The sequence below is a fragment of the Leptonychotes weddellii genome, chromosome 3 (genome assembly GCF_054177405.1).
Source record: "Leptonychotes weddellii isolate Sample4059 chromosome 3, ASM5417740v2, whole genome shotgun sequence".
NCBI lineage: Eukaryota > Metazoa > Chordata > Mammalia > Carnivora > Phocidae > Leptonychotes > Leptonychotes weddellii.
This window is the reverse complement of record NC_138371.1, coordinates 34,169,967-34,193,654: the sequence shown is the minus strand read 5'-3', so window position 1 is coordinate 34,193,654 and position 23,688 is coordinate 34,169,967. Positions and strand designations below refer to the sequence as shown.

At 32.9% G+C, this 23,688-nt stretch overlaps 1 protein-coding gene across 1 annotated transcript in view; it reads right to left on the bottom strand.

Moving 5' to 3' along the window:
* Window positions 1-23,688, bottom strand: part of BOLL (boule RNA binding protein) — a 44,411-nt gene that overhangs the window by 16,848 nt on the left and 3,875 nt on the right. The window contains exons 2-10 of the mRNA XM_006728142.3: window positions 23,065-23,208; window positions 20,457-20,548; window positions 18,284-18,338; window positions 16,483-16,558; window positions 12,614-12,741; window positions 8,329-8,400; window positions 4,054-4,101; window positions 3,172-3,300; window positions 843-941 (exon numbers count right to left, since the gene is read on the bottom strand). Of these exons, the coding sequence (XP_006728205.2) occupies window positions 843-941; window positions 3,172-3,300; window positions 4,054-4,101; window positions 8,329-8,400; window positions 12,614-12,741; window positions 16,483-16,558; window positions 18,284-18,338; window positions 20,457-20,548; window positions 23,065-23,208 (843 nt within the window). The remainder of the gene's footprint in view (window positions 1-842; window positions 942-3,171; window positions 3,301-4,053; window positions 4,102-8,328; window positions 8,401-12,613; window positions 12,742-16,482; window positions 16,559-18,283; window positions 18,339-20,456; window positions 20,549-23,064; window positions 23,209-23,688) is intronic.

The following is a 23,688-nucleotide window of genomic DNA, read 5'->3' as shown; positions in this document are numbered from 1 at the left end:
GCGTGTGAAATAGCTAATCTCCATCATTTTATTGTAGAGTATGCCTACTTTCCTTACCAAAGTACACTGTAAACAGGATTCATATTACCATCACAATAGTTAATCTGTGGTTCTTACAGATATAGTCCATTTCCTCCAAGTAATGATGAAGAGTTTCACTAAGAAACTAGGTCATAAGGGAATAAGCAGAATTCCCTGCTACATAGTAGAGAGTTGAAATATATTGAATATATACATGGATCTAACTGGATACTCACTCTTTGGCCTGCATCTGATTTAGGATGCACAAGCACAATTCCCAAACTGGAAGAGTAGATTGTTAACTGATTTCATCTCCCCATAAATGCTATATGCCATTAACACAACCAAAATCTGAGTATATGAAATATCTAGGCAAATTCAATGAGACAGAAGGTTGATTAGAGGGTACCAGGGACTGGTACAGAGAAAAGAATGGGAAGTTATTGCTTAATGGGTACAGATTTTCTATTTGGGTAATGAAAAAGTGTGAAAACAGATAGTGGTAATGGTTGCATAGCACTATGGATGTAATTAATACCACTTAGCTATACACTTAAAAGTGGCAAATTGTAAGTTATATATATTTTATTACAGTAAATAAAGCATTTTTGACCATGTGTGGTTTATAACTTACTCAAAACTACTGTAAAAATTATAGTTAATTTAGTTGTACGTTCTTCACATGAAAGAGTTCACTAATTCTGTTCTTCTGATCACAAATGTAATATAAGTATCCAAAATTATTTCTTTTCAGAAAAGAAATTTGAAAAACTTGAAACATGACTGAAAAAAATAATAAAAAATCAAAACACACTTCTTACTTTAATTGGTTCAGGCTGCATCACAGGTGCAGTCATAGAGATGGCACTTGGAGCATAAACCTGGTGATATGTTGCTTGAACTCCATGATCAGAATAAGGCTGTTATAAAAAAAAGAAAAAAAAGGTATTATCTTTCATTGCAATGTACTAGGCATTTTGCTACACAATGGAGGAACACAAATGGAAAACACATTCCCTATCTTTAATTAATTCATAGACTGATTAGGGACAGTTGAATAGTCAAAATTACCATAAGTCCTATGAAACATATATAGAAGAAAAGAAAACTACTTGATTTAGCTTAAGAAAATTGGGGAGGTGGTCAGAAAAAGTTTTCTAGTGGAGTTGATGCTTGAAGAATTAAGAGAAAGAAGGTGGGAATAGTACGTGCAAAGACAACTAAGAACACACCTCATGGGGCGCCTGGGAGGCTCAGTGGTTTAAGTGCCCAACTCTTGATTTTGGCTCAGGTCATGATCTCAAGATCGTGAGATTGAGCCCCGTGTCAGGCTCTGAGCTCAGCATGGAATTTTCTGGTCCCTCTCCCTCTGCTCCTTCCCCTGCTCTCTCTCTCAAATAAATAAGTAAAATCTTAACAACAACAACAGCAACAATACACCTCACATCATAAGGCATGCAGGAAGAAAAAGCAAATTATGTTCGGGGGGAAAATCAGGCCAGCTTCAAAATTCTTTATGGCTACACTCAACACCAGAAAAGAGTAGACTAGAAGTTCTATAAGAAAATAGTACTGTTAAGAGTTGAATTTGGGGGACGCCTGGGTGGCTCAGTCGGTAAGTATCTGCCTTCAGCTCAGGTCATGATCCCAGGTTCCTTGCTCAGCGAGGAGCCTGCTTCTCCCTCTGCTTGTGCTCTGTCTCTCTCTGTCTCAAATAAAGATAAAATCTTAAAAAAAAAAAAAAAAGAGTTGAATTTGGTTCCCTCAAAACATACGTTGAAGTTCTAACCTCTAGTACATCAGAGTGTGACCTGATTTGTAGACAGGGTATTTACAGAGGTAATCAAGTTAAATATGGTCATTAGCATAGAACCTAATCCAGTATGACTGCTATCCTTACAAAATTGAGAAATTTGGACACAGAGATAGAAAAATAATGTGAAGACACAAGGAGAAGGTGGCCATCTACAAGCTAAGAAGAGAGGCCTGAAAAGATGCTTCCCTCATGGCCCTCAGATGGAACCAATCCTGCCAACACCTTCATCTTCAACTTCTGGGCCTAGAACTGTGAGACAATAAATGTCTGTTGTTTAAGCCACCCAGTTTGTGGTACTTTGTTCTGGCAGTATGATGCAGCTATTTTATAGCTAGTGTAACCATCTTTCAGATTTATAGACAACAATGTTGAACAAATAGGCATGTAAGAAACTCAGAGAATACAGCACCCACAAGCTTTCTTTAACAAAGAGTACTTTGCAGATTCAGTCAAGCAAGTAATGAATGCAGGCTGTGATGAAAACAGAGAAATCCTGGTAGAAGTAGTGATAGTAACATTAAAATCCAACTGTGGAAATTATTGTTCCAGAACATCATAATGTTATAAACCTTAGCAATATAAAAAATAATATAATACACCCTAATTGGGAGGTGGGTGCTAGTTTTCTAATCTTTATAACACTGATTTAAAACATACCTGTACAGTTCTTGGCACATAGATGGTAAGGTAAGTAATGGTTTGGGAATGTAATTTAAAGACACTGAAGATAGCATTTGCAATTTGTAGTTATGAAGTATATTTTTTAAGATTTATTTATTTATTTGAGGGAGGGAGGGGCAGAGGGAAAGTGAAAAACCCCAGCAGACTTCTCACTGTGCGCAGAGCCCGACGACGTGGGGCTTGATCCCATGACCCTGAGATCATGACCTAGCTGAAATCAAGAGTTGGATGCTTAATTGACTGAGCCACCCAGGTGCCCCATGAAATATTTTTGATTTACATATTTGAAGGAAGAAGTTTTTAAGATCTTTTGAATTTTTATATGCTTTTAATTCACAGAATGTTAGTAACAATACAGATTGACAGGCAAGCCAGAAGAAAGAGAAGTATTTGGTATCTTACTCTTTCGAGGAGATCAAGTCAGAGATTAGCCTAGTAGAGTGAACAGTTGGTTTTAGAAATGGTTCAGAACTAGTTAGTAAAAAAGTCTAAGATGAAGCATTCTTAGATACATATAAAAGGGGAAAGGTGTGAATAAATCAAAGAAAAAGCATGTGCAGCTTCCATGAGGGTCTTAAATATTTTTAGAAAAGAAAAAGAAATAAATGTTAAGATGAGACAGTTATAGATAAATCCTTGAGACTAATACATACCTCTGGAACTGAAGCTTCCATCAGGGATAGAGGAGGAGGAACACATCCACCATCTTGTGCAATTTCCACTGGTTGATAAATAACCTCAGAAGGTTGCAGGTATAAGAATGGAGCAGAAGAGGCAGGAGACTAAAACAAAACCATATTTCTAATTCAGATATGATTAGTTATTTCAATTAAACCAAATGACTTAGCCAACAGATGACAGAAATATTTGTTTCATATTTTGCTGAAATTCTTTTCCAGGGATAGCATGGATGTATCTTATTACAAATTTCAATTGTGTAGATGTGACTAAAGAACTTTATCACTGGTAAACATTAAAAGTTCTTAATGCTTCAGAAACTCTTTTATAAATTCAGAAAATAGTTATATTAAGATCACTACAAGAGGTTGTAATAATATAACTTACAGTATTTGAGTTGGCATAAACATCTATTCTCAGCTTTGTGACTTCACATGGAAATGGGAAATGTCATTAAATAGTCTTTTTGGTGGTATACTATTTGTATCAAAAGTTGAGAGACGGTTTATTTACTTAGGAGCACAAGTCAAACTGAAGCAAAATCTGAAGTACAACTGGAAAAATGATACATTTTCCCATAATAGTAAAAAGTAATTTTTTATGTTTATATGAGTACTCATTTTTAATAAAATGTTTTCACTTACATGATCTCATCTTCACCAAGATCAGGTAAAGAAATTTACAAAGGTGTGGTATCATTACTTCCATTTTACAATGAGGAAGCTAAGAAATATAGTGATTAACTGCAAAAGGTATCACAGTTACTAAATAGAAGAGGAATATCTCAAATCTAGTTCTCCTGACTTTAATATTCATTCAGTCTTCACAAAAACACAATGAAAAAAGTTAATATTTACCTGAGGAACACCCCACTGCCACTGTCCTGGTAGACACTGTGCAGGGGCCTAAAATGAAAACCAAAAACAAAAAACCCACCCAGATTATAAACAAGGGTCAAAACTGAATATCTATATGCAAAAGAATGAAGCTGGATCCCTAAACCTCTAACTATATACAAAAATTAACTCAAACTGGGTCAAAGACCTAAATGTAAGAGCTAAAACTATAAAATTCTTAGAAGAAAATATGTGTAAATCTTTGTGGGTTTGAATTAGGCAATTAAACTATGACATGAAAAGCACAAGCAACAAAAGAAAAGAGATAAATTGGACTTCATCAAAATGAAAAACTTTTGTGCTACAAAGAATACCATCAAGTAAGTGAAAATACAAAGGATAGGAGAAAACATTTATAAATTATATATCTGATAAGGAACTTACATCTAGAATATATAAAGTGGTGTTATAACTCAATAATGAAAAGTAACCCAAATTTAAAAATGGGTAAAGAATATGAATAGATATTTCTCCAAAGAAGATATGTAAAAGTGGCCAATAAGCATATGTAAAGATATTCAACATTATTGGCCTCAGCTTATGGAAATCAGTGTGATATCACTTTATATCCACTGTCACCACTAGACAGGCTATAATTAAAAAGGTAGATGATAAGTGTTGACAAGGATGTGGAGAAATTAGAATCCTCATCAACTGCTGGTGTGAGTGTATAATGGTGCAGCCCTTTTGGAAACCAAGATGACACTTCCTCAGAACTTTAAACATAGAGATACCATATGACTCAGTGATCCTACTCCCAGGTAATAAGGCTAAGATAAAGGAAAACATATATGATGTAATGTATGGTGATTAACATAACATAATAATAAAAAAAAAAGAAGTCATATCTGGAGATAAATCATTAAAAAAAAAAACTTGTACAGGAGTGATCACAGTAGTATTTATAACAGACAAAAAGTGGGACTATCCCAAATGTCTGTCATTTGATGAAAAGATAAAATGTGTTCTATCCATATAATGGAATATTATTCAGCTATAAAAAGAAATGAAGTACTGATACATGCCACCACATGGATAAACTGTGAAAACATTACGCTAAGTGAAAGAATCCAGTCATAACCACATATGGTAGATTCCATTTATAATGTTCAGAATAGGCAAACCTATAAAGACAGAAAATAGATTTCTGGTTGCCTAGGGCTGGGAGTAGGAGGAAAGAGGAGTGACTACTAATGGGTAAGGTTTTTTTGGGAGGAGGGTTGATTAAAATGTTCTAAAATTGACTGTGGTATGGCTATACAACTCTGAATTTAGTAAAAAACACAATTGCACATTTTAAAAAGCTGAATTGAATGCTATGTGAATTATATATCAAAAACCTGTTAAATAAAAGAGGGTCAAATTTTTTAAACTTAAATGACAATATGTCAGACATTTATTTCTTAAACTAATTATATTATTTCTTAATAATATGTGTTTTATTCTTTATTTTCCATTTTTAATAGTCTTTTTTCATTATAAAGTTAAAAAAAACAGAAAAAAGAGTAAAAAGATGCCATGGATCTGTCATCTAAACTGAATCACTGTTAATTTAGTGCTATTTAAGTTGCTAATGGATGACATCACTGTATTATAATGACCAAGATAATGTGAAGTCTATGTTCTGTAGTCTACATTCAGACAGGCAGGATAATAAATAATCTCCTAAAATATTTTAATAAAAAATCTGAAATAAAATGATTTATATATAGTTTTTAGATAAATGAAATAACTACTTATGAAATGAGAAATATGGAGATAAATACTAATTAAACCATGCATTACCTGATTTGACTAATAAATGATAAAGCTACCAATCTTAGAATTTGTAAAAAGAAAGAACAAGAGAAGATTCTTAATCAAAGAGGCAGAATGATGAATATATACCTGAAAAGAAATATGTGAGGTGAAATGATTTTTTTATATTACAAAATATTATATTATAAATTGGTACCAAAGTCTTTCCTGAGTAATATCTAGGTGACATACTTCCAATTTTATAATTTGTGTCAAACAGAACACCAGAGTCAAACTATAAAATTAAACTGTATTAGAAATTTTAAGAATGTATTTGGTATGTCAAGTGAGCTATTGCTGTATGTAATCAATTAATGAAGGAGGAGCTGGACTCAATGGGGTGCAAGCAGAAAGCACTTCTATTCTTTCTCACCCCCTGACACTTTAAAAGCACTGTGTTGAGCTGTTCTTCCTTGCCACAGGATAAATATTAGGACGGATCACTTTTTGGGGTGTGGCAGATTCCAAATGCTGACTCTCTAGTTAAGTAGTTTACTGGATTCTTTGGTGATCTTCCTGCTGAGAACTTTTTTTTTTTTTTTAAGATTTTTACTTATTAATTTGAGAGAGAGAGAGTGAGCAAGCGAGAGCATGAGCAGGGGGAGAAACAGAGGGAGAGGGAGAAGCAGACTCCCCACTGAGCAGGGAGCCTGACATGGGGCTCAATCCCAGGACCCCGGGATCATGACCTGAGCTGAAGGCAGACGCCCAATCTACTGAGCCACCCAGGCGCCTCTCCCCCCTGGGAACTTCTAACTGCAGTTCTAGCCCTTGATTCTAGAAGTCTACTTCACACAGGTTCTTTCTTTATTGGGATCACCTTAAAGTTTTTGAAAAGGGTCTCTTCTGTGAGGTTCACATCTTGCTCTGGGGACGCATAAACCTTTGCTTGTTTTGAGTAGAAGTTCAACACATTCTCACTGTAGTCTTCTAGCCTCCAGAGACTAGTCCAGCTTCTTCTTTGGACTTTTTAATTAATTAATTTATTCCCCCCCCACTACCACCCTTCACCTCTCTCTCTGGACTTTTTTAGGAGAGGTCAGGTCCAAGTACCATCTCACAAATTTCAGGGGACAAACATTAAGTTTTCTGTCATTCTCTGATGTCTTCTTTACTTGGTTGGGAAGAAGGGGACATGCCATAGCATTCTAACAACTCTCTTGCAATCTCATCCTCCCCTCATGTGTACTCAAGGTGGGCAATAAGCTAAGGGTCCCCCAACTGGTTTCACAATATTTGGCTTATCATATTAAAAGATCTGGTACCTAATGTTCTGTCTTTGGGGCTTCTGCTGGAATTTGGAGACAGCTTAGGGAAAGTGACATATTTTAAATATATGTCATTAAGTTATATTTTAAATATGTCATTAAGTTATTTTAATATATATATTTTAAATATATATATATTTTAAATATGTCATTAAGTTATTTTCATCTTTAGTAAGTGAAAGAAACACTTTAGATAGTTTTATATTTAGCATGGTAATAGGATTTACAAATTTATTTGTAAATAAATAAATAATATAATATAATAATATATAATATACATTAACATATAATATAATGAATTTAAATAAATTTAAATCTTAAATTCTACTTACAATTTAAACACCACCATCCCCCCAAAACCCAGTCTAATATTAAAAAGAATTCCAGTAAACTTAACATTTAATCTGGGTCTATTTTAAAAGTTTAAAAGAAAAAAGAAACAGAAATAAATTCTCTTCCACAATTCCAAAGGTAGGAAAGAATGTGATTTTATTTGTGAGTGCAAGAGATGAGAGGTTGGCAAACTTTTTCTACAAAGGACCAGAGGGTAAATATTTTCAGCTTTGCAGACCATAATATCCTGTTGCAAGTACTGAACTCTACCATTGTAGTACAAAAGCAGCCATAGACAGTATATCAACAAATATTCTTTATTTATAAAACACCAAAATGGTCTGGCATTATGGCTCATTTATCCCCAGTCTCCCACAAGAATTAATGAAGAGAACTGGTTAACTAAAAGAGGCTGCCATAATATAAACCATAATATATTACTTATTTTAATATAGATTATGTTAAATATAATAGCAAGAAAGTGACATAATGTTAACAATAACATTAAAAAATCAGCCTGTGATCCAGTATGTTATCTGTATGTTTCTTTGGGAATTATTTCTAAAAACTTCTTAGATTAAATGTTAGCCAGGGGAGCAAAACCAACCTCATTACATTTGGTTAAATGAAGCAAACATCCCATCTTCTTGTATGATATTGTTTAGTTCCCCATAAGAAAAGAAAAGAAAAAAAAAACAAACAAACCCAGCACTGCTATCAAGGCTTAACTATCTCTTTTTAATTATTAGTGTATTTGCATGAGAAAGAATACAGTGAAATTTACCCAAAAAGGACTGACAGTTTTTAAAGAGAATTTTCATTGTAATTTCATGTTTACCTGGTAGTGATATGCAGGTTGCTGATAAACTGGCTGAGCTACCATCACAGGGGAACTAGATATAGAACGTGACTATAAGAGGGAAAAAAATTGAAAAATTATTTTAGGCCTAGGCAAAATTCTTTAAAATAGTTTGTTATAAAATTTATCCTGAATTGTTACCTAAACCCAGTCAACTTATGGTCTATAATTGGAAATGTCATTTTACTACCTCTTATTGATATTATTACTAATTCCACTTAAGTCTACTAAAATCACCACAGTATTCCCACTTTTCTTTGGTTTCATTTTCATGGTAATGCTAAAACAACCACCAGAAAAGTTGCTTTTAGTCCAAAGAATATGAAAATATAGTTCTAAGAGAATTTTTAAAAGAAAATGGCAGCTGGACTTAAGGTGACACTGCCTATTTCCATCATCAGACCAGCAGTAGATAATATTTACACAACATAGAACTGAATGAATAATCATATCTGATTTGCCACTGATTTCCCACTGCTTACAAATAATTAAATTCTACTCCTTTGTTATACATTTAAGTCAAATATATTACTTATTGAAGCATTTATCAAATCCTATTTTATTAATTTGATATTTAAATGAAAATAAATTTTAAGTGACTTCTCTGTTTGAAGAAAGTATGCATAACACTTCGTTATTCAAAGTACTAGAGTAAACCTCAAAATACATTATTTAAAACCAGACCATTAATAAAGCAGGCAAATTGTATTATAAGATAGGTAAAATAAGCTTTAATGATAGCAATTAAAATTCAATTTGTAACATGGGATGTACTTTACACTGTTTTGTTTTAATGTCACTCCCTCCCCTCTGCAAAATGAAGAAAAGTATCATAGTTTTGCACAATTTTCAGACTATAATATGTTAATAAAATTATACCACAGATTAACATTAGAAAAGAATAATATAATTTACTATATTATTTTTTATTAATAGATTAAAGGAGGAAAAAAAATCTCAGCAGATAGAGAAAAAGATTTATTAAAATTCAATACCCTTTCATGATAAATTCAATACTCTTTCATTCTTAGCAAACAGAATATGAAATAATTTCCTTAATTGATTTGGGGCAATAATTATCAATCAGGTGTGACTTTGCCCCTCTAGGGAACATTTGGCAATACTTTTGGTTTTTATAGATGTGGGGAGACTAGGACACTGCTAAACATCCTACCATATACAGGACTAGCCTCCAACAACACAGAATCATCTGGCCCAAAATGTCAATAGTGCTGAGGCTGAGAAACCTTGGTTATGGCTAAGATTATCTTCCAAAACCTACAGTGTATAAATAAATATATACACGGTATATATAAAGTTTATATAAGTATATATAAAGCTTAATCATGAATCACTGAATTTGTTTCCTTTTTCAAGAACAAGGTCATGTTATCATATAAATACTACAGCAGAGACCATGCTGGTGCAGTAATTCAATGGAGAAAAAATGAGAAAAGAGCAGAAAGAAACAGAAGTATACTGAATCATAAATGACTGTCTATATGAAAGTTTTGGAGGGTTACTGATCAAATGTCAACATTTAAAAAAGCACTATTACATACAAGTCACAACCTATTGGGAAGTATGATTTAAAAATATACCATAATAAAAGCAACAAAAACCACAGAGTACCTAAGAATAAATCCAACAAAAGATGTGCTAAACTATTTTATGGAGAAAGAAAATTTTATTGACAGATGGAAATAACAGACCTATTTAAATAAATGTTTGTGGATGGTAAAATTCAGTATTATGCCCAAATTAATCTACACATTTAATGCAATTCTAATAAAAATCCAACAAAGGCTTTTCACAGAATTGAACAAGCTGGATTATAAAATTTATATTTATAAAAGTAAAGACTTAAGGATAGATGAGAGACTCCTGAAGAAAAACGTGACAGGACTGCCCTATCAGATTTCAGCACTTGTTCTAAAGCAGGAGGAATTAAAACAGAATTGGGCAGGGCAAACACACCAATGCAACAGAATAGAGAGCCCAGAAGAAACTCCCCCCAAATGTGGCATTTCATAGAGGATTCATTTCTTTTTTTTTTTTTTTAAAGATTTTATGTATTTATTTGACAGAGGGAGACACAGCGAGAGAGGGAACACAAGCAGGGGGAGGGGGAGAGGGAGAAGCAGGCTCCCCGCAGAGCAGGGAGCCCGATGTGGGACTCGATCCCGGGACTCCAGGATCATGACCTGAGCCGAAGGCAGTCGCTTAACCGACTGAGCCACCCAGGCGCCCCGAGGATTCATTTCAAAATAATGAAAGAGGATGGATTAGTCAATACATGAACTCCAGATTTAAGATCTAGATGTGAAAAACAGCAATACCATAGTATTTTAAAAATAAAATATAGAATATCTATATTGTAATAAGGAAGTGTTTTTTTAATTTAAAATTTTTTATTCTTTTTTTGGAAGTGTTTTGTTTTAAAAAATAAGAGACCAAAAGATGAAACCATTTCCATAAAGGAAAACATTAATACATTTGTTAACATTAAAACAAAGAATTAGTATATGACCAAAAAAACCTGTAAAGTTAATGGACAAACCACACACCAGAAGAACTCACAAAATTCATATAATGAATTCAAGAAAAAGACAAATAACCCCAATAGAAAAAGATAAAGGATAAAGGACATGAAGAGGCACCTCACAGAAGAAAAGTGGAATGGCCAATAAATACCTGAAATATGTTCAATCTTACCAGTGACTAGGAAGATAAAAAAACAAAATACTATTTCATAATAATATTGGCAAAAATTTAAAATTAAAGGGTTGGTAGATTATGGAGAAACTGGAGCTCTCATAAACTGTTAGCTAAAGTGTAAACTGGTATACTTTGGAAAGCCATTTGGCAACATTTAGTCAAAAATGTGTATATTCTATAATGTGAAATTTTACTTCTATGCATATATTGTAGCCTAGACCAAGGTAGGGGAATACAGAATTTTTCCAGTGGTACATGGGCATGAATAGGTTTAGGAGTATTCATAATATATTTATGAAAATTAGGAGTATTCATAAATTTCATATGTACTCCTTCCTGATTTGATCTGCTTGTGAATGCGTCTGTGTACCATGTGTCTGTCTTCTTTTCAGAACTCCCTTTCACAATTACCATTCTCCTTCATGATGAAAGGCACACTTCTCACTCATTCTGGATCTATTATAATGCTTTGTTTGGGAATATGAATACCAACAGGGCATCAAACAAATAGATAATTCAAGAAGGCAATGCCCTTGAGAAATGAGAGAAGCAAAGCAAAAAGAGCTTGTATAAGAAATATTAAAGGGGAGATGGTTCCTTATTTCATCCAGGGAACAAAATAAGTTACATCATGGTTATAGGAATACATATTAATGCATTTATTTGAACTTAAAAATAATTAAAATAATTAAAAGTTAGAATTTTCTAATAGAAATGAAGTTTTATTTGATTAGTTTTATTTGGCTGACTAGTTTTGTTAACAGAGTTCTAGACATTTTCTATCCTTTTTTTTTTTGAGGTATAACTGACATATAACATTATATTAGTTTTAGGTATACAACCTACATAATATGTTATATTCCTAAATTATTTAAAATTATGATAAATTTCAGATATCAACTTAAAAATGAGTATTCGTAATTTTTAAGAAAATGTTTAGAGGATATACAAGCGAAAAACTTTGAAGACTACTTTCCTAGACAAATTCTCACATAATACATACAAGATCTGGATGTTCACTGTAGTCTTGATTACAGAAAAAACTTAAAATGTCCATCAATACGGGAATATACACTCATACAATGGAATATTATAAAATATTAAAATAAGTGAATTAGATATACTAGTATCAACATGGTTTAATCTCCAAAACATAATGTTGAATAGAAAAACTAATATTTACATAGTGTTTAAAAATCACCCAAAGCAATACTACCTATTGTTTAAGGATACCTACATTTGTAGTAAAAACATAAAATGATAGGAAAGATATTCTGGTTACATATTCTGGATATGTCTGAGGAGAAAAAGGTGGAAAGAAAATGGGGGCAAGGAGACTTTGCCTGAATTTCTCATATTTCATTTCCCCTTATTAAAAGAACTTAAGTAAATATGGCAAAATGTTAACATTTATTAAATTTAAGTGGTAGCTACATGGCTGTTATATTATTATTTGTACTTGTCTATGGTTGAAATATTTCAGAAATAAATGTTTTAAAAAATTGATAGAATAGATGGAAACCCTTTTAAGATGAAAATTACTTACAGGCCAAGGTGGTGGGACAGAAGTTACCTCTGGAGTATGAAAATAAGCAACACCATTATGATAAGTGTAAGGATATCCAGTTGAAGTTGTTAGATACATTGTTCCAGCTGCTGGCATTATACTGGAACCTAAAGCAAAGATTAAATAATAATAATTAAAATGTTCAGTTTAACTTTTAAAAAGGTAATTTCTGGACACTTGAAAATGTTTATCTTAACACACCTATATAGTTACAGTAAAAACTGAATGTTGCAAATTAAAAAAAAATCCCATACATTAAAGCATTTTCGAAGTATGTATTTTCAAACTCACTCTCTTAGAGCTTTTATTAGCTTAAAGTGAATAAAAGAAAAAGAAATAAGTTCAATAAAGAATACTAAAAATTGGGATGCCTGGGTGGCTCAGTCAGTTAAGCGGCTGCCTTCGGCTCAGGACATGATCTCAGGGTCCTGGGATCGAGTCCCACATTGGGCTCCCTGCTCAGTGGGGAGTCCGCTTCTCCCTCTGCCTCTGCCCCTCCTCCCTGCTCCTGTTCTCTCTCCCCCTCTCTGTCAAATAAATAAATAAAATCTTAGAATACTAAAGATTCACCAATTTAGATTTTAATAACAATGTAATCAAACACAAGGCTTAAAAATTTAAATTATTATCAGCAAGGTCATTATTTTTACAAATATACATTATATATGAGTTAACTGAAGACTATAGACACTGTAATGAGGTTCCTAAGACCTTAGTAAGAACTTTATTTGTAGGGACGCCTGGGTGGCTCAGTTGGTTAAGCATCTGCCTTCAGCTCAGGTCATGATCCTGGGGTCCTGGGATCGAGCCCCACACTGGGCTCCCTGCTCAGGCAGGGAGCCTGCTTCTCCCTCTGCCTGCTGCTCCCCCTGCTTGTGCTCTCTCTCTGACAAATAAATAAATAAAATCTTAAAAAAAAAAACCCAACTTTATTTGTAAAAGGCCAAAGATGATGAAGGCAGTGAAGCTGGAAAAAATTCCATACTTTCCTGAAGAATTTTGGTTCCATCCTAAAATTCTTTGCATCTACTATCACAAGCATTCATTGAGGCTATGACTCTTACTCTCCAGCCTCCCTTTGCAACAACTGCTGCTTATTGCAAACATGACCACAAATCTTCATGTGTAGTTCTAGGTCCCCATCTCTTTTCTCAGATCAAGTTATATATAACCCCTCCCTCCCCCAAAATATATTTTTTTTGTCAAGATAACACTTGAAAAATTTATATAAAAGCCAAGTCAGATTAAGTACTGACCAGCAAGTTTATGTAAATTACTGGAACTGGCAATCCTCCTTCCACTATACCAGTAATTCTCAAATTTTAACATACATAAGAATCACCTAGATAGTTTATTATAAGGATACAAATTCCAGGGCCACATTTGCAGAGATTTAGATTCAGTAAGTCTGGGATAGAGCCTGAGAATCTGCATTTTGACAGATTCCAACTGAACTGTTACTGGCTGCAAACCACACTGTGAGTAGCACTGACCTACCACTTTAAGCAACACTACTGCTTCTGAGCTTTTATATTTTCACTATATTTCATCTAGTATTGTTACTGCTTATGTTAGTGATTCTTAATCCCATCCTTTTGAGAATCTGATGAACACCATGGACCCTTTTCTCAGAGATATATACATTCAAACAAAATTTTGCACACAATTCAGGAGTTTCATGGATTTCCCTTCAAAGATACTCAAGGAGCCACAGGTTTATCTGTTAAGTAAATGAATAAATTTTGAGTCAGTACTATTACAAGGCATTGAACTTGGCTGGTGATACAGCCAAAAAGAAAAAAAAAAAAATTGGACATGCCATGTGGAAGTTAGGTTCTGGTGGGGAAAACAGTTATTAGCTTATTACACAATTTAATTAATTAAATACGATTTTGATAAATACATTAAGAGGTAGTATAGGGTATTACACTCATAGTATGAACTTTCCAATTGTATTTAATCTGTGAAGAAATGATGTTTGGGCTGAGCTTTAAAGAATGATTGGGAGGCACCTGGGTGGCTGAGTCAGTTAAACATCTGACTCTTGATCTCAGCTCAGGTCTTGATCTCAGGGTCGTGAATTCAACCCCGCATTGGGCTCTATGCCCAATCTAAAAAAAAAAAAAAAGATTGGGATGGGAATGGGATGGCAAAGAGCATTCTAGGTAAAGAAAATAATGTATATCAGCAGTATGGTATGTTCTGGAACTGAGAGAAGGCTAGATGGCTAAAGTATAGGAAGAGAAGGAAAGAACAGCTCAAAATAAGCAGAGAATAATAGAAAATGTACACTTCTGAAAGATCACTCTGGCTGCCTTGTATATGATGTTGGAAGGTACCAAAACTGGATTCAGAAAGACCTGTTAGGAGGCTCTTCCAGTAATCAAGGCAAGCAAGTTGGGTAGCTAGGACTAGAATGTTGGTAATGGAGATGGAAAAAGAGATAGATTTGAGAAAAAATTGAGATAAAAATCCCCCGTATTTTGTAAATCTACTTTTATACTTAATATTTATTTGAAGAAAAGTATAAAGAGCTTTGGAGTCAACCTGTCCTGGATTTGAAGGCTAATGCTACCATTTGGTTAAGTTATTAACCCTATACTTCTCAAATTTACTGTCTGTTTGAAAGCATTCAGCATGGTAATTTACGGTTTTTCTTTTTTAATGCAACTTATGGGTCATAATATGAACATTACTACTTATACCTACTGCTAGTAGTATAGAACTGTTACTACATGTTACAGCTTAACTCTTGGAACTAACAAGAAGTATTAACCTACTAAGGACACTTCAGTTATCTTCTAAATGAACAAATAACTAAGTCAAAATTAAACTTGGTAACTGTTAATTTCTTTTTTTCTTTTTTAAAAAGATTTTATTTATTTATTTGACAGAGAGAGAGAGAGCATGCACACAAGCAGGGGGAGTGGAAGAGAGATAAGCAAGCTCCCCGCTGAGCAGGGAGCCCGGTTCGGGACTCCATCCCAGGACCCTGAGATCATGACCTGAGCCAAAGGCAGTCAGTCGCTTAACCAACTGAGCCATCCAGGCACCCCTATAACTGTTAATTTCTAAGTCAAAAATAGAACAGTCCAAATGAGCACAACCATTAATTTGTTAACAGATACACAATAACCACCTAATGTTTTAAACATTCCAGTAGATTCTAGGGCACAGTTAAGGAAGAATAAGAAAATTTAGTTACTAATTTTGGGTATCTTCTTCTAGCCAAAGACTATTATAGAGTTTAATAAATATTTAGGTAAAAAGCTAACTGTGAAGATGCCTAATATAATAAATAGGAAGAGTGAGAAAAAAAGAAGAGTAGAGTTGGCAGCATTACAGAAATTTGAGGAAGGCACAACTTTGCCAATTCTTAAAGCTTTAGGAATTGTTCCCTCATAATTATGACATATCTAGTTGGGCTACAGTACCTACCATGCAACTAGAGTTTCTGATACTGGTTCTATATTTTTACTTTCAGTATCTTCAATTTCTAATTTTAAATTACCTTTCTATTTAGAAAACTTCTAAAGAGTAGTACCAAAATACTTCTAATTACCTTTGCAATTTTAAATTATATTTTTATGTAGAGGAGTTTTCCTTTAAAGGTGTAACTATATGCAATATATGTAAGCACCATTATTTGTGTAAAATTTTCCCTGCCCCCCCAAATCTAACATATATTAATTTGTGGTAAGAAATATTCATTTGATCACCAACTTTGCTAAAATAACCTTATTAGCTGAAAGAAGCCTGATATTTTAATTAAGTTCTTGAAAAAGTCTAATATTTCAAAAAAGAACCATGCAAAAACACTGAAAAATACATTAGTTCTCAATACATACGAGGGATTCCTACTTGTTGTTTTCTTATTGCTGGACCAATGTTCAGTTTCTTATCCTTATAATTAAGTTTTTCAGCCTAAAATAAGAAAAAATATTTTATTATCTTGGTACTACTGTTTTATAAAACCAATAATGAAAAATTAGTAAGAAACAATTTTTAAAATTCACATTACAACATTTTTTGAAAGTAGCAAGGAATACTGGAAAGGGCATAGTCTTTGGATATTAAAAGATCTGGGTTTGAATCTTGGTTCCAATTCTCTGACCCCAGTTCTTTAATTGGAATACAGTCAATCCTCTATTCATAGATCCCATATTTGGAAATTCACCTATTCACTAAAATTATTTGTAACCCCAAAATCAATACCTGTGGCAATTTAGTGGTTACTAGTGGACATGAGCAGAGAGGTGAAAATTTTGAATTGCCTGACATACACAGTCCCAGGCTGAGGTCAAACAAGGCAACACTCTCTCTTCTTGTCTCAGCTCTTAAACAAGAGTCTATTTCATGTTGTTAGTGCCATGTTTTTTGCATTTTTGTGTTTTATGTTGGTGATTTTGCTATCTTTTTTTTTTTTTTAAATTTGCTATTTAAAATGGCCCTCAGGTGTAGTGTTGAAGTGCTGGCTAATGTTCCTAAGCACAAGAAGACTGTCATTTACCTTATGGAGAAAATGTTTTAGATGGGCTTAATTCATACATGAGTTATAGTGCTGTTGGCCAGGAGTTCAATGTTAATGAATCAACAATATATATTTAACATGATGTCTTTAAACAGAAACACACATAAAACAAAGTTATGTAGTGATTGGTTGATGAAAATAATGTAAACAGAAACTTGTGGGAACCTTGTATTTCTTCTAGGAGCAACAGTTCCAATATTTGCTAATTGAGTGTTCATGGCGACTTTATAGAACATTACTATGAATAATGAAGATCAGCTGCATGTGATTTAGTAATGTACAATTCAAACTATTTTTTCCTAAAAAAATTAAATGTAACATTTGTCAAATTTAAAGTTATTACACTGAACTGCAGGCTATAGATTTTTTCTATGAATGTTCTTAGCTTATATAAAGTTTTTCAGAAAGGATGGAAATAATCTCAGATAATTTCACTCTAGGAATCCATGTTTGTAGTGTTTTTAGGAATTCAAAGTGCTGTTAACGCTTCAGAAAACATATATACCCAAGTTCTTAGTAAGCAAATAAAGAAAAAAATATTACAACTTCGCAAACATACTCATGCAATAATCTGGAATTTGTTTTCCTGTAGATAAAATTTCTGTTTAATCTTTTTTTTTAAAGACTTAATTTTTTTTTTAAGATATTTTTTATTTGTTTATTTGACAGAGATAAAGAGCACAAGTAGGCAGAGTGGCAGGCAGAGGGAAAGGGAGAAGCAGGCCCTCTGCTGAGCAGGGAGCCCGATGCAGGGCTCGATCCCAGAACCCTGGGATCATGACCTGAGCCGAAGGCGGCTGCTTAACCAACTGAGCCACCCAGGCGCCCCTAAAGACTTAATTTTTAATAATCGCTATACCCAATGTGGGGCTCAAACCTACAACCCCAAGATCAAGGGTTGCACACTCCACCAACTGAGCCAGCCAGGAGCCCCTGTTTAATCTTTTTTTAATTCAATTTTTTTGGAGACCAATGTCAATCTTGAGATGCAAATAAATTAAAATTTTTTTCTAACAATCAATCATTGTACTGTAGTGATAATAATAAAAAAGATATCCTAAAGGATTAGTTTCAAAGAAGGTCCAAAAAATGAAGTTAAATACATCAAAAGATCTTACCTCTTGTAAAATTTTTTGTGCATCTTCTTGTGTTTCAAAAGTGACGAAGCCATACCTAAATAAATACATTAATTATTTTCTTAGAACATTAGAGTTATATTAAAATTCAATTTCTTTTTAAGAATGGGCCACTGTAGGAATGAGCAGTTTTCTATGGAGCACCATCATGCAAAATTTAAGAGTATAATTCAGAGCATAATACGGTCACCTCCTGCTAGAGTTGGGACACTAAAAGAAAAAAAAAACAAAAAACAACCCAGGATCTTAAAACAGTTCCATATCTGAGCTGTATACAAGGCAGGAAAGCATGAAGGATTCATGTCCTAGCTTACAAATTAGGATACAATAAATTTTAGTACAGAATAGAAGTTTAGCTTAAATAAGAATCAGAGTAGGAAAAAAAACTTTAAAAAAATAAAAATTTCAACACAATAAAATTTTTTACATTGGCAAATGAGTATATAGATGTATTATTTATTATTAGCACATATAAACTGATAATGCAATTATTAGTATTTCCCAAACATAAATCAATTAAAAATATGTACATCCCAGATTTTATATCTGCTTTTCATATATAATTGTTACCTTCAGAGTACAATTCATATAATGTTCCAGATACAATTATATTATGTATGCAATATCCAAAAAGCCAAAATATACAAAAAGATATGAAAGAAATAAAAAGTATATCCCCCCCAGCATAATTTCTATTTAGATAATTTAAGGAAACTAGAGTAGTATTAAATATCTTGATTACTATTTTGATTCATAATTACTCTATTGTATAAAAAAGTTTTTTTTTTTTTTAAACAAAGGAATTTCTCTTTTTTCTATTTGCCCAAACACTAAACAAGGGCTAAGGTAATATTTTTATGCTAAATTTTTTGGTAGAACACATACACCACCCAGTGGAAAAGGCATAAAATACAGTTTACATTTCTATGTGTTTTTCTTTTTCTATGTGTTTTTCAATGGTAAAAAAAATGGATATTACCAAAATATTGTAAATTCTATTAACCAAATACAAGAGGTACAATCTCACTTCATCCTAATACTGGTTGTCAGTCTGAGGAAGTATCTCAATTGTTTAAAAATAACCTCTCTGCAGAATCCCATCTCTTCCAAAGTGCTTATCTGACATACTTAAATGTGGTTTCCCACACTAGTATAATTTTCTATACACCTCACTAGTCGTTCCTTTCTCTTATGTCTATAAATATATATGTCTTACCTCTCTTTCAAGAAAACAAACACAATCCTTCACTGATCTCCACTGTCTTACCCATTTTCTTTAACTTTACTGTCAAACTTCTTAAGTGAGTACACTATGTAAACTACCTCTTTCTTCTCTGAAATTTGGCTTTTGCATATACCAATCCACTGGAACAGCTCTAAGGTCATTAGTGATTTTTATTTATTTATTTATTTATTTATTTATTTATTTATTTTAAAGATTTTATTTATTTATTTGACAGAGAAAGACACAGCGAGAGAGGGGACACAAACGGGGAGTGGGAGAGGGAGAAGCAGACTCCCTGCCGAGCAGGGAGCCCGATGTGGGACTCGATCCTGGGACTCCAGGATCATGACCTAAGCCGAAGGCAGTCGCTTAACCAACTGAGCCACCCAGGCGCCCCATTAGTGATTTTTAGACAAATCCTGCTGATTTCTTCTCAGTTTTCATTCTCTTTGATTTGGGAATTAAAAACCATTCTCATTAAAGTTGTATTTCTCAGGTTAGTTCCTTAACTAGGTCTCTGAGGCAAAACCTACAGACATTCCTTTTGCCAGCTTTTCTCAAATAAAGCTCTCTCTAGTCTAAAGCAAGCACACAATTCCAAAAATATCTGATTCCTTTAGCTTCTGGTTCCTTAGCTACTGTACATTACTCAACATTAAATGCTTGCTATCTAACATTGAATGGTCCTTCAGCCCATGCAAGAATAATAACTTCCCAACAAATTAAGGAATTGTTACAGTGTCCCCCCTCCCTCCAAAATACACACACACACACACACACACGAAATGGGAGATTAAAGGTAGGAGGAAAAGAAGAGGGTATGAAATTCTCTTTTTAAAAAATGGAATCAAAGTAAGTTAGCATATAAAACCTAGTAATCCAATAAAAACACAATTATTAATTCTATGTACTTTCTATAGTGATACTTACCCTTTGGACACTCCAGCTCTGTCATTTACAATCTTCACTTCTTTTACAGACCCATACTGGGAAAAAAACTTTCTTAAATCATTTTCATTTGTCTAATGGCATAAAAGAAAAACACAAAAAATATTTTTAATTGCTAAAAAATGAAACAAGTCTTATGTTTGTTTTGGAGACAAAAAGGATTATAAGCAAAGAGTAATATGAATATAAGAATGCCTCTTAACATAAAAACAGTATATAAACCACTAAATTATTAAAATCAATGTAAATACATTGCTTTATGCAGTAACTATGTTATTAAACTATTATAATCAATAAAAAATTTTTAAGCTGAATTACTTTAAAACTACAAAGAAAGTCCACTAATATTTAAAGAAATTCTTTTTGCCAGTTTTTAAAAAATAATTTGAATCAGGCATGGCTGTAACTATAGTAAGGGCATATTACTATTGGTTCTTATGGCTCAGAGAGGCTCACGATCATGGCAGTGGAACTAGGATGTTGGCAATATATACCAGTCCCTCTATTTTAATATGCAGTCTCCAGGAAGAGTAAGGTCTTAGGAAAGGAATATATTTCCAAAAGTACTTGAACTCAGTTTGTGACACCAATGAAGTGGCTACAAGATTTAAAGTTTTTAGATAGTTTATCTGTACTCAATATACATTTTGGCTAAATAATGACATTATGATATTCAAAATAAAAATCTGAGTCATTATTAGACTATTATGTACAAGATATCTACAAAGATGGTTTTAATTGAAATAGTCTCTTAATAGACTCATATCACCTTTTCCTAGAGTATTCACACTAAATTCATTGCAATTTCATTTTCTGGCTCAGGTATAACTATGCCATGGGGAACTTTAAATATCCCTAGAAAAAAATTTTCTTTATATACACAGAAAAAGACATGCCTAATAGTGGGGCTATGCCTCTTGAGTTCCCCTGCTACCTCACTACTTACATACATTATAAGCTATTAGTTGGTAACCTAAAGCTACTAAACTGGATGATGACAAATACTGAATTAATATAAGAATAACTAAATACCTCTTATTTCAATAAACTGAAAATGGAAGCAATGCCAGAATAAGAATTTTTATTAGAGATTCGAAAACAAATTAATTCAAACTATTCTCTGATAGAATCACTAGTTCAATTTTGCAGCTCTACTTCTTAGTTGAAAAATGAGACAGTTAAGATGATTAAGTATGAAGAGGGATGGGCTATAAGCTTCTAAAAAGAAAAGTTTTACAAAATTTGACACAGCTTGCTACTACAGTAAACTATTTCCTTGTTGTCATTTGTCTGGTTTTGGAAAAGGGATAAGTATCAGGGAGGGAACCCTAGCAATTACCTGAAAGCTATAACTGCATTGTTACAATGGCCTCCAAAGTTCATAATGTAGTTGACAGAATTCAGTAACCTAGAATAACCTAGCCATACAAATGTTTCCATTTATTGAAGATTTATTTCAAAAATATACTGTTTGTAATATAAATTAATTCTGAACATGAATACTCAACTTGAATATTTATGGTCAGCCATTAATATTTTTCATAGAAACAGAAAATCTTTCTAAAAAAATAAAGATTTCATTAGAAATAATTTTTCTTTATTTTTAGTGAACCAATCACATACTTGCTTAAGAATCATTATTCTGACAAATACAGTAAGTGTAACATTTCTCTTGAGCAGAAAAAAAGTAATTTCATCAAATTGTGAAAGACTGATTACAGGGAAATAGTGAGTAATAAATTTCATACCCTAATGGCACAAGGATTTTTTTTTTTAATTAAGAAAAACAACTATCCCTGTAATTTCCAGTATATAAAATGGAAGCTTGGAAATCCTTCTACATATCCACTTGGAAGTAGGATATTCTACTCAAAATAGCCATGCAGGCCTTTCCTAGAGGTGTTTACTACTATCTCCCAAATGGTGCTGCAAAACATCTAAAAACAACAACAACAACAACAAACTAAGCCTCTCTGAAATGGTGAAATGGCTGATTACATAATTAAAATATATTAATGTGAAGATGCTTTATTCTGATAAGGTCACAGGCCTTTTTTTTGGTGATCAAATTCTAAATTAGGTGGCAGAAAGGAATTTGTGAAAGATGGAAGTTCAGGATATTAGTAGGAACCTGACAATAAAATTGGGATAAAGAAATAGGATTTCATAGGACTAAATTTTGTGTTTTTTAAAATATTGAATCTTTTTTTTAAATTATAGTCATACATTATTTGGTCTTTTGGAATACTATGTAATAAAGTATAATTAGTGTGGTATGGTGAAGTAAAGAATATGAAACTATGAGTCAGAATACTGGGATTCTAGTCTTCACTCTGTCACTAAGAAGCTAGGAGCCTGTAGATACGTCAATGAGCCTCAATTTCCTTGTATGTGAAATTGGACAATTATATATGTTCTATTTAACCTACATTGTTATTGAAAAGATTCTTTATAGTAAGACAATGTGAAACCTACTAATCATTATGCAATTAGTAAATATTATTATTTTTGTAGTTGTACAAAGTAGTTCTGAGAAATAAAATAACTTCTAATGCAAAAAATACACTATGTTGCATACATAAATAGGTACCTTAAAGTCAATTCCTCCTACAAAGATGCGATTAGGGATCACTGTTCCATATCTTGGGGCACTTGTTGGGTTATTCAAAGGCACAGGTGACACAGGATTAGGGGATGGAGATAATGAATCTGTTTGCGTCTGATTTGATGTTTGCTGTAAAATAAAATTCTTTTAAATTTTTAGCATTGGGTATAAGTTTTGATGCAGGCTGAAAACATATATCTATCAAAAAGTTGAGTTATTTAGGCAAAATGTAATATTTTAGACTTTAATTTTATTCTAATATTATGAAAATTATAGTTAGAACTAATAACTTTTTGGAGCAACAAAAATATGGGAAATACAGAATCTACTCCACTACAGAAGAAATCTTAAATCTTAAAATATATTATTTAAATATACTTATATTAATTGCTATTAAATATACTACTTAAATATTATAAATGTTGAGGAATATTAAACTCGAAAAAGAAGTTTGAGAAAGGAAAAAACAGCCCTAGACAGCTGGGAACTGGCTTGGTTCTGGTGATGTTAGGTGTTGGCCTGGAACTCACAGTAAGGCTGTGGTGTTCTCTTGTTAACAGACATTAGGCAAAGTTACTCTTTGACTGTGATGGATCACATTAAAAACAA